The sequence below is a fragment of the Mytilus californianus genome, unplaced genomic scaffold (genome assembly GCF_021869535.1).
Source record: "Mytilus californianus isolate M0D057914Y unplaced genomic scaffold, xbMytCali1.0.p SCAF_2, whole genome shotgun sequence".
Taxonomy (NCBI): Eukaryota; Metazoa; Mollusca; class Bivalvia; order Mytilida; family Mytilidae; genus Mytilus; species Mytilus californianus.
The window spans coordinates 41,170,747-41,183,716 of NW_026262668.1; the positions used below are offsets into that span (position 1 = coordinate 41,170,747).

The window sequence follows — 12,970 nt, forward strand, 5'->3', positions numbered from 1 at the left end:
AATATATTTAGCATAAAAACAGTTTGATAAGAATTCAGAAATCAAATCAAATCAAATATATGTTCATTTTACAACTATACAGAGTCTGACATGTCACTTTCTCATTCTTTGAAGCCTTCGTAAACACCATCTAGTGACGGAAATTCTTTCCTTATGATGTTTACAGCACAAGCTGGTATAGTTACTCTGTTTCTCTTGCCAAGTGGTTGACCTTTCCTGACCCAACAAACAAACTGACGATAAGGGATTAGTCTGCTTTGCCTGTGAGTTAGAACGTCTGGAGCTCTCCCTCTATTGCACTTGTACCTCAGAAACTTATGTAGCTTGTTTCGAGAACAACCGGGTTCAAACAAACTGTTCTAAAGTTGGTATTGTCACTGATACATTCAACCAATTCAACCTTACCATCAAAGAGAGTAAATTCGTGGCAACATAGACATTCCGTCATTAATGGCATAACTATACATTTAGTACATGAACACCAATTAGTGTTAAACTGGCGAGGGTTGCTTATGATATCTTGATGTCGGGAACTTTCTGCAGCTTCCATTTTCTCTTCAGTATATTCTGGTTCTAGTGCGTACCCAAATTGACCAAACTCTTCAAAATCTGTCTCTTTTGAGGGACTGGAAAAACTGTTAGTATTTTCACTCTCCTAACTAGGCCTTTTTAGTTATGATTTTAAAATTCATCTGGGAACCATATATACACTGTCATATAAAAACAAACACACTCTAATCAAAAGAGAAAAAATATGTGAGTAAAAGTTAATTGGATCAGCAAAATTGTCAACCTTTGATCTCGAATGTATTGGTAATTAACTAATGTGTTTTTATAGTATAGGTCCTTCCATTATTCAAATTACAAATAATCTATATTATTTTATAAAATAATCCCTTCGTCCTCACCCAAGATTTAATGCTACACGGTAGAAGTATTGCAGGTATGAAGTCATTGAATGAATTATAAATGACAATAATTATTCAATGTACAAAGATTTAAAAAAAAAATGTCTCCGTTTATTCGTACATATTCTAGGTTCTATTCCACTCAGGTAAAGTTGACTTTCGATGGTTTCCGATATTAATTAACCTTTTGGTCCCGGCATTCAAATGTCTAAATTTTAGTGTTAACGTACATTCTTTGCCTAATGAGGACAATCAAAACGCGTTGGTTAAACTAGTTCTATTTTCCTTTTTTATGGGTCAAATGATAAGAGTGTAAAATCATTTTATTCTGCCATTTGAATTTTTTTTCCTGACTTTAACCATAGATTTTTTATTTCTTAGTTTATAAACTTATTAAATTCAAACAAATCATAACCCCAAATATAATTAAATCATTCCACGGCAATCTATTTGTTTTTCCCACCACCTTGAATATGTATTTTATGTAACTTTGTGTATTAAACGCGACCTTCTGTCTTATAATCCACTGATTCGAATTGACAGTCACACCTGGCACAGTGTGCCCTAGAGGCCTGGCTAATTGCCGATCTGTAAATTCCCTTTTACCTTTTTACAAGCCTTCCACGAGTATTGCCAGAGAATAATACACAACACATTGTATATACTTAGTCCTTGCGTAGATAGTAAAAGGTCAATAAGCGTACACCTATATATTGTCTTCACATTTTAAGTTATATACTTTAATTTGTTCACCATTTCAGTCAGAAAAATCAAATATTATTAAAAAAAAAAAAAAAAAGAAAAAACTTTTTGTGCTGTTAACAAAACTAAATTGAAATATATATGGTTAATATAAAAAAAATTATCTCATGAATGTAAAAAGTTGCATGTCTGTTCATTTTATTTTCTTACTATCGGATGGTAATTAGCTATCGAAATTAGTCATCGGCGCACTTATGATTAGGTTAAAATATGATTAAAGACCAAGACTTTTAATGATTGTACTTTAAATCCCGGCATGCAATACCAGGAGAAAAGGTCACGTACCACAGGAAGTAGTCAATAAAATTTTTTTAATTATTGATTTTCTTCTTTATTACTGCACATAGCGATTGAACTTTGTGAATATGTATTTTATAACTTTGTGAATATGTATTTTATGTTATAATGAACATATTTAAACTATAAGTAAAAAATTGAGAATTTTCCCTTTAAGAAAAGTTCAACCAATTTTTATAGATTACAAACAACAGTGAACCAACAACGCCTGGTAAATCTTCAATACGATAGAATCCCTAAAGTGGATACCTCGGGTATGCAGGGTTGTTACGATAAAAAACACAAAATGTGAAAGCAGTTATATTGACAACACTTTAGGGATTGCTGCAGTAATATTTAATGAGATAGACATGTTTTGGTGCCTAGAGCACTGTCATCAGAATAAAAAAATACAGAAAATCGCACTGAAGTACAAAATCGGGAAGGTATTGAGGGTCAACCACCTTAATCAAGAACAAGCCCGAAAGGAAAAAGAAGATAGGATTATTTCTCTCTACAAAGTATTGCAAATTAATTGTCACGACAGAATTGATTCCCTGTAAACCATAGTTTATTCAACTCGATGTGAAACAAAGATGTGTGGTCCTAAATATTCTGAACAAAATATACAACAACCAGTACCTGACACCATTCCCGATTTTATTTTAAATAAACTATTGTGCAATTAAAATTCATCATAACTTATTATATCTTGTGAAATAAACGTTTTCCAACACCAGCAGCGGCCAAACACTTAACAGCATTCGTGACGCGATTTGAAGTAGTACCTCTGGCCAAGTGAAGCCGGTTGAAATGGTACGAAATTGCAAGTCAAGTGCCGTTCAAATTTGGGTAAAATATAGACTGTACACAGTTGGACAATAATTTATTAAATATTTTAGTTCCATTATGCAAGATGACATACGCATATTTATTCTTCTCTTTTTATAGCAAGTAACAGACTTTGGCAGAATAATATCAACAAACATTTTAATTTCAACGACATTCACATTTTATTCAACATTCTTGTAACTGTTCAAGTTTACTTCCATACATGTGTCACCAAGGTCCCACAGAGCACTGTTAGAAAAGGGGGAGCTAACTCGTATGTGTTGGAACCAAGGGACAGGGGGTCAGTCTATCGCTAGACTTAATGTTCTGATAGGCATAGCTAAAACGCAAGGAAGGTTTTCATAATTTAATTAACGATAACAATTTAGATGAATGATGATAACAATCAATTAGTAAACAATGCCAAATAATAATAATAATTAAAGTACAAAGTAAAAAATCTAAATATCAACTCCAAAGTAAAACTATTTCTCCTTTCAATGTAAAATGTAAAATAAATGCCAAAACTACTAAATCATAAAATGAACTTAATCTCAAAATCAAAATGTAAAAGTCTCAAAAATAAAAGATTCCCAAAAGTATTTTCCAAAGTTAAATTATGAGTCAGAGATAAATTTTGTCTCAACACTACACAGTCAACTGGTAGACTGGTAGACAGTCTTATAGGTCCAGTATCATGACGTGAGTAGTGAGAGGTTACGCTTCCGAAACACTGACTGTTTTCTAAAGTTTTCTCAAAAATAAAAGGTGAGTCAAAAATACATTTTTGTCTAAACACTACAAAGTCAACTGGTAGACTGATCAACAGTTTTACAGATCCAGTATAATAGACTTTAGCAGTGCAAGTTAAGGTTTCCGAAAGGTGACTGATTTTCCTAAATTTCAGAACGCTATTTATACTAAATCCAAAAATAGATCAATAATACTCGACATGTAAATATTACTCTCATTAGCAAAAATAGACTTTAATTAACAAAGCCTAATCCTATAGTGTTTTGATAAAATCTTAAACTTTCAAAATGACATATGCTAATTACAATTAATATTTCAAAACAAAGTGCTTTGAGCAAACTGTGACATTTCAAGTATTAATGCCACAGCATAGGTAAAAATCAATTACACCAAAATTAATCAAAAATGTTACAAAATACAAACTTAAAATTTTCTTTCTAAAAAATAAAACATATTTTTTATCCAAAATAACACTAACACAAATATAAGCCAAATAACACACCATGACACATGTATACTTTAACTTTCTATTTATACTCACCATGGTTACATTGTGACGTAATTTATACCCTCTCGATTTTGTACTTCAGCGCGATCTTCTGTATTGTTTTTATCCTAAAGACCAAAACATGTCGTTCTCATTAAATATTACTTCAGCAATCCCTGAAGTGGTGTCGTTATAACTGCTTTCACAATTTTTATAGGGTTCCATAATTCTAATATGATATGCTTCTTTAGCTTTGTAAACAACAGAGTTATAAATTTCTTGATATAGGTATACTCACAGATTTACATATTATTGGTTGTTACAATTTACCTCCCACATAAATCCACATGTTTTGTTACCTATTTGCAACAATGTCGTAACAAAAAAATACTTCAGAACATTTATTCTTTTTCTAATTTTAATAAAATGAATTTAATTTCCACAAAATTCCATGAACGCTCTTGGCGCATTTACGTCTATTCAAAACATGACGCATACTCCTGAAAACTCCAAAGCAAAAGTTTATTCCATTGCATGTACACTGCAAATTCGGATAATATTACCTTGACCTCATTGCCATGGATATTTAAAAAGTTCAGTTTATGTGATACTTGTAGCAAAGCCTTTATCTTTAAGACTTTCTACATAAAATATATGGTCAGTAAAGCAGGCTAGACATTTCAGCGTGTGCACTTTTGTTAAAAAAAATATATCCCTTGGAATCATCAGCAATGTCTCAGACGACTTTTGCATTGTAAGTGCTCTCACATGTTCAATTTTTGCAAGATTTTTATCAAATTCATATCAAAGGTATATAACAACAATGTCTTGGACAATTTTGAAAATAAGTGCTGATCAAATATTTTTAATGAGTTTGGAAATATTAAATATATTGGAAATTGCTCTCAAGTCTTCAACTCTCTAATAAGATAATTTTAAAAAGTTTTAAAGAACTAAAAAAAAATTATTTCAGTTATTGCCCTTGGACAGAACAGATAAAATATGTGCAACGCGGGGAACATTGGAACTCTGTTCTTTTATTTATTATTTTTCTTAAAATCAATTTATGTATTCAACAGACATGCGATTGCAAAACAGGATTTTTAAATTGCATACTGGTCATGAGCTATACTGAATTGGCATTGTTATTTCTGCCCTCTGTCTGTCACAGCAAACAACAAATCAACAACTTCATTATATTTTGGCTAACCTACAAATGACAAGTTATGAAATGAAAAAGTGAGATTTGTTTGAACTTACTGATTTCAGTATAAAGTTGAGGTTTCAAACTGTTTCTACTCTAAAAGTCTGATTGGAGTTTGTTGCCTTGGGTATAAATAAATTGAGATCAAGCATATCATGAATATGATAGCTAATGACCAAACCATATAAACCAGTTTTATTGGTTTTCCAAAAGAGGTTTAGTTTGGGATTAACAAATGTACTTAGCTTAGGTTTTTGAACTATTTTCAAACTGGCTGCAAAAACAAATAATTATGATTCATTTCATTAAACTTCTTCAAAACAAAGACTGTTTTTACATTCACATGTCGACTTTGGCCAGGGAGCTTCCCCTAATTTCCAAAAACAGCATCTCAGAATGGAACATACAGTGGTTGCCTCCTATTTAGCATGTTGTAATGTTATCTATTGGAAAAGAGAGGGATGGGAGAGAGAGAAATGATGTTTTGAAAGAGAAAAAAATGCTTAACAATTGAACAGCACTTTCATTAAGAATCCATGTCACTTTTTTAACATTTTGAAAAAATGAGGTAAAATCATGCACCTTTATATAACAATTATCAGATCTTATATACCAAACACGCATTTAGGTTCACAATTGCATTTCTTTTTTTAAAGAAAGCAACTTGTATTATATTTACACTGATTTTTATTATTTATTTTTAGGCTATACAGGGAATTTTATTGATAATTGGAACAGTAGGCTGTAAAATCATAGTATCCAAAATCCTTGAAACTGCTGATGATGTAAGTAATAACTTCAAAATAGTTTTACCTATAAGTATCACCAAAGACTGATTTGCTTATAAACATGATAAATGCTCATAATGTAATTTTTGTAACTAATTACATGTGGCTGTACAAACTGTTTGGAAATAAGAAGCTGAAATTTAATGCTTGACTATACAGATGAACAAGAGACCAAAAAGTATTGAAATTATTGACCTGACATTTTTGTACAAACCTTAATTTAGCTTATTTCCTTAATTTTTTTGCTGCTAATGAAATTTACCAAGCAATAGATTGGAATTGCAGTATTTAAAAGTTTCGAAAATGTATTTATTTTACAATTGAAATATTTACCCAGACAACTCTCCTTCAGTCTTAAGTTCTTCTTAGTATAATGTCTGTAAAATGTTTTATAAGGTACATGTAAATTGCAAACAAATTCTGTGATTGTGTACAGAAACCCTGTACTTAATAGATATTCCAAAAGAATTCAACTTTGAAAGTTTAACACTGAATGTAAAATACTGTTTCATTCATTCACTTTAATGTGTTAATGGATGTTTAGCTATTAAAAAAAGACAGCACCAGCCTGAAACACAAAATTAGAATGAATACCTAATTATGTTATGTAGTTTATACATCGTTCTGCATTAACGAAGTTGAAAAAGCGAGACTTAGACATGCTCTTCCTAGTGGAGGCGGTGGTAGTGTCAGCAATGTATTTGTGATTAGGTCAGTTTATTGGGAACCACTTGTGGTAGGTCAATTATATTTGGTATGCAGTTGTATAAGCATTGGCACATCTCATTTCCATAGAGACTATTTTGCTCTGCCTCCTCACTCATGGTCTATTTATTGACTTTGAAACTTTTGCTGAGTTTACATGTATTAGTTTGTGATTAGATCAGTTTAAGGAAAACCATTAGTGGTAGATCAATGATGTTTTGTATGCAGATGTATTAGCATTAGCACATCTCATTTCCTTGGAGATTATTTGGCCCCACCCCATCAGTCATGGTCTGTTGACTTTGAATGTTTTGCATAGTTTACAAGTTAAAGTTTGTGATTAGATCAGTTTACGGTGAACCACTAATGTTAAGTCAATGATATTTGGTATGCACATGTATTGGCATTTTCAAGTCTCATTTCCATAGAGATTATATGGTCCTACCCCTCATCATGGTTCATTGACCTGGGATTAAACCATGATTATGCCCATTGAATTTAAAACTTTTACATAGATTACAAGTTAAAAGTTTGTTTAAATATTGCCATAAAATTTTAACATTTGCATTATACTATCAAAATTACAAAAAGCTAGACATATCTTGGTGTCAACAGTTTATGATATTTATCAGTTAATACTTGATTTTATTAATTAAAATTACATAATGATATGGATATAAAGGTAAATGATTAAAAAGATGTCGAAAAGATTAGGTCGCCCCTACTTTGTCAAGAATAAACATTGCAAAACATAAACATAAATGGCAAAATCAACTTGTTTTTCCAGAAGTACTGAATAATCAGCTTCCGTACCTGCTATTTTGAATGTTGAAGTAAAATAACTGTGGACTGTTTATGTGTAATTTCATTATTTTCATTGTTATACACCAAATGCAAAGGACACTTACACCATTGGAAATGGTAATGAGTTATATCTGTTATTAAGGATATTATTAACCAATAATAACATTTTAATAGTTTATGCTTTTGAAATATAACTCATTATGAATTAGATTCTGAAAGGATGAAATAAATTTTTGTCTTGCCTCGACAAAGTGGTAGGTCAATGAAATTTGGTATGTAGTAATTGTAGTTGTATTAGAACTGGTACATCTCATTTCCATTGAGATTATTTGGCCCTGCCATCTCAGTCATAGTCTATTGACTTTAAAACTTTTGTTTAGTTTACATGTTAAAGTTTGTGAAAAGGTAAGTGTAAGATAAACCACTAATGGTAAGTCAATGAAAATTGATATGCAGTGGTATTAGCAGTTGCGAGTCTCATTTCCATTGGGATTTTATGGTCCCCCCCCATCATCATGGTTCAATGACTTTGAAACTTTTGCATACCCCCTAGTTTACATGTTAAATTTTGTGGTTGGGTAAGTTTAAAGGGAACTACTTATGATAAGTCAGTGATATTTGGTATGCAGTTTATTTTTGATATTTTTCCATTTCTAATTTCCACGGAGGTAATTTGGCCTTACACCCTCATTCATGGTTTTGCATAGTTATTATAAAAAGAAGATGTGGAATGATTGGCAATGAGACAACTCTCCACAAGAGACCAAATGACACAGAAATTAACAACTATAGGTCACTGTACGGTCTTCAACAATGAGCAAAGCCCATACCGCATAGTCAGCTATAAAAGGCCCTGAAATGACAAATGTAAAACAATTCAAACGAGAAAACTAACGGCCTAATTTATGTACAAAATAATGAACGAAAAACAAATATGTTACACAGCAACAAACGAAAACCACTGAATTACAGGCTCCTGACTTGGGACGGGCACATACAGAATGTCGCAGGGTTTATATGTTAAAGTATTGCTAATTTGAATTCAACATTTGCATTGTACTCTCAAATTACATATAAAGGCAACCCATATCTCTGTGTCAACAGTTTATTAGTATGAACAGATCCAAAATAAAGTTTGATGTAGTATAATGATAAAAAAATTGTAAGGAACAAAAATTTCATTAGTATTTACTAGAAATAAAGATCACTATTGATATGCTTTTTTTCTGTAGGCACACATAGGAGAAATATTCAGAAGTAAGTTTGGAGATTTTAAGAATTTCCATACAATGTTGTACACTTGTGCCAAGGAGTTTGATTTTATGGAACCAGAGGTAAAGATAATTAAATATTTGCATGTAACTGAGTCAAGTCCTACAGGATTTATATAAATTCAAATCATATAACCAATTCTAAGTTCTTTGACTACAGTTATTCTGTGTCAGAAACCTATTATGTGTCAAACATTTAATTTCAATCCAAATTCAGACCTGTATCAAGCTTAAATATTGTGTCCATTTTTGTCCCAACTGTTCAGGGTTGGACCTATCCAGCTGCCCTCGGCGAAGCAGTTTATTGGTTATTATCTTTAATATTATTATAGATAGAGATTAACTGTAAACAGCAACAATTTTCAGCAAAGTACAATCTATAAATAAGTCAATATTACCAAAATTGTCTATTGATCCTTTAAGGAGTTATTGCCCTTTATATTCAATTTTAACAATTTTTCGTAAATTTTTGTAATCTTTTACAAAAGTCTTCTCCTCTTAATCTACTTGGCCAAATAGAATTAAACTTAGCCACAATTTTCAATAGGGTATCTTGATTGAAAAATCTAACTGATGACCTTGTCATCCAACCAACATGGCCACCATGGCTAAAAATAGAACATAGGGGGTTTACTGTAGAATTCTATGGGAAAATTGTAAAAAAACCAATTTCAAATGGTCAAAACTTACAAACTAATTTAAATAATGATGAGGGGTTTTCAGTAACTATTGTAAGACTGCTATGGGATGACCTGCTTTTAATTTAACTACTGGGCCAAATTAAACCAAACTTGGCCTCAATCATTATTAGGTATCTAATACTATTTATTATGATTTTAACCTTATTTTATATCATTTCCAAAACCACAGTAGATACAGGTGAGCGACACAGGCTTTTAAGAGCCTCTAGTTAATTAGTGTCATATATATATAAGAGTTTTATGTCACTCAAAATAATTTTATAACCTAATAAGTACATCAAAGGTCCAGCCAATTTCTTAACTAATCAACCCTAACATTTACAAGAAGTGTGTACACCTGTGACAATTGTCTAAGTTACCAGTATTCTATTGATTAACTGTATCAGAATGTAATCAATAAATTAGACATCATTCAATCATACAGAACTGCAAAGATATGTTTCTCTGTTTTCTTAATGTCAATTGTTATAGCTTTTTAACTGCAACCATTGCAGTATCCGCCAAAATATATATAATTGGGAATTAAGAATCTGCCAAAATAAAAGCCGCAAATTTTTTTTTGTTGCCCCAAAATCATGAAATTTTACACCCGTGAAAAAAACCCACTATACGGTATTTGGTGTATGGAATGATTGTAAGGTTTACATGTCTGTCTGGCATTGTTCATCTGTTGATTACTTCAGTTTCATAGAACAATGAAAATGTTAAGCTTATATGATACTTCCAATAAAACCTTGGTATAACAGACTTTCAAGATAAATTCAATGATACATACCTGTCAACCTCTGAAGATGAAAATGCAGGTCATGACCTGCATTGAAGAAGAAAATCTCAGTTCATATCGGGTACAAACTTTTTTCACCTGATTTAAAGTATTTAGGGGATTTTCTTTTATATATTTAATCGAACAGTTTCCAAATAATGTTCATATGGTTAAGTATTTACTGAAAATAATTAAAAAATTTAATTTAATTTTTCATTACATTCATTAACCATTGACATATTAATTTATAACACTATAACAACTCAAGCCATAACCACTATTATTGTTTTATTCACATTGTATTAAATCAATCCTTTATCCATATGCTAGATAATTTGTTATGGCTTAGCATCCCTTAACAGCTGTACTTTGTAGTTCATTCACTTATGAATATATGAGATAATATAATTTAAAATTATAGCATTTAAAGGAAGTAGAGATGAAAAAAAAAAAATCTAAATATTAATTGTTTAGTTGTCCCAAGAAATTAAAAATCATATAAGTATTATTCTTATATATCTTTGCATTCAATTTGCTTTAGATTGAATCTTTTTACCAAGAAACATCAATTTAAGAAGTATACTTTAAAAAGTGGCAAAAAAGGGGGAGTAACTCGAATTTTTTTGTCAAACATCTTTGAAATACACAAATTATTTTTGACCTTAGGCTAAGATAATTGTTGTTAATAAATAGTGTGTTTGACACCAAAGCTGTCAAGTCAAGCCATGCACTTAAAGTCATATGAAACTTCAAACTTAAAAAAAAAGTTGAATATCATATGTTATATATACTTAAATGTCTAAGTTTTACTATAAAACAAGTGTACGTGAACTTTTTTGTTAAAGAAAATCCTTCATATTATCAAAATCTGTATAAATGTACTGCTTTTGAATTATTGTCTTCTCGTACACTAATTCGCTGATATTTTCCCGTATGCAGTAACCTTAACTACGAGACCTCTCATTAGAACTCGGCCACCACATAGCGCAAGTGCGAGGGGGAAACCATGATGAAAAAATGTAAACAAACATGCACTAGCTATGTACTGGAAGGTAAATAGTAATAACTGAATAAATTTAACCCAACAAATCATTTAACAACTGTTAAGAAAAGTTTTATTAACAAATGGGAACGTTTGGAATTATTAAAAAAAATATCTTGGCTCTATCTATTCACTTGTTTGTCACATGCTCCACATGCTGTGTGTTGATTGTTTTAACAATGTCACGATCCAGTATTCTTAGGCAACAAACTGGAAAGTTAATTAGCTTGTGATGAACAATCACTGAATGAAATATTGTTTGTCCATAATACGTTATAGATTCGAAATAAACATAAAAAACATGCATACAGGACTTAGTTTAGTATATATGCATGCATTGGCTCAATAATGTTGACAAAATTAAAATTACAAGAAACTCATTTCATATGACTTTAATGGGTCACTAAATTTGACAGTTAACAAAACTAGTGCAACTTCCTTTCCAGGAAGAATTAACAATTTTCTGATATTTCAAAGGAAAATCACTTAGGAAATCCAACAAGCTGTACAGTGACTTATAGTTGTTAATTTCTATGTCATTTGGTCTCTTGTGGAGAGTTGTCTCATTGGCAATCATACCACATCTTCATTATTTTATATCAAGACATAATAATACAGGTGAAAACAGGTCAAATGCCAAAATAGCGGGTTAACTGAGGAAATTATAGCAAAATTTCGGGTGAACTCTTTTTAGCTCACCTGGCCCATAGGGCCAAGTGAGCTTTTCTCATCACTTGCTGTCCGTCGTTGTTAAGTTTTACAAAAATCTTCTTCTCTGAAACTACTGGACCAAATTTTACCAAACTTGGCCACAACCATCATTAGGGTATCTAGTTTAAAAAATGTGTCTGATGACCCAGCTTGCCAACTAAGATGGCCGACATGGCTAAAAATAGAACATAGGGGTAAAATGCAAGTTTTGTCTATTATCTTGAAAACCACTATAGATAGAGAAAATCTGACATTAGGAAAAATGTTCAGAATGATTAGATCTACTAATTGTCCATTTAAATCTAAACTGTCAGACAACTTCTTATAGGAGTTATTGCCCTTAAATGACGAATTTTACATATTTTTTTTCATTTTTGCCTTTTATCTTTAACTGCAAAAATGATCAGCAAGACAAGATCTACAACGAAGTCAACAAGGTCGAAATCGCCAGACAACTCCTTATTGGAGTTGTTGCCCTTTAATGTTGATTTTTATCAATTTTTGTGTTTTTTCCTAATTTCTGAAAAACTATAATAGACAGAAACTTAAATAAGCAAAAATTGTCAGCAAGACAAGATCTACAAACAAGTTTCATTCTTGAAATTGTCAGTCGGTCCCTTATTGGAGTTATTGATAGCCCTTTAATGACAATTTTTGATAATTATTGTGTTTTTCGTGTAATATCTGAAAAACTATAATAGATAGATAGAAACTTAAATAAGCAAAAATTATCAGCAAGGCAAGATCTACAAATGTGTCATTATTGAGGGTTGAAATGGTCTTACGACCCCCTTATTGGAGTTGTTACCCATGACTGATGATTTTACTAATTTTGGGCGTTTTTGCCTGTTATCTGGAAAACTATTATAGATAGATAGAAACTGAAATAAGCAAAAATTATCAGCAAGACAAGATCTACAAAAAAGCTTCAATGTTATAAACATCAGTTGGTCCCTTATTGGAG

The 12,970-nt window shown here is 31.2% G+C and overlaps 1 protein-coding gene across 4 annotated transcripts in view; it reads left to right on the top strand.

Moving 5' to 3' along the window:
- The window catches only part of LOC127729843 (probable C-mannosyltransferase DPY19L1), a 368,682-nt gene that overhangs the window by 181,269 nt on the left and 174,443 nt on the right, over positions 1-12,970 (top strand). For all 4 annotated transcript variants that reach the window (XR_007994847.1, XR_007994848.1, XR_007994849.1 and 1 more), the window contains exons 12-13: positions 5,926-6,006; positions 8,751-8,852. Coding sequence is in view for 1 of the 4 variants with exons in the window: in XM_052237762.1 (XP_052093722.1) it covers positions 5,926-6,006; positions 8,751-8,852 (183 nt within the window). In the remaining 3 variants the exon portion in view is untranslated. The remainder of the gene's footprint in view (positions 1-5,925; positions 6,007-8,750; positions 8,853-12,970) is intronic.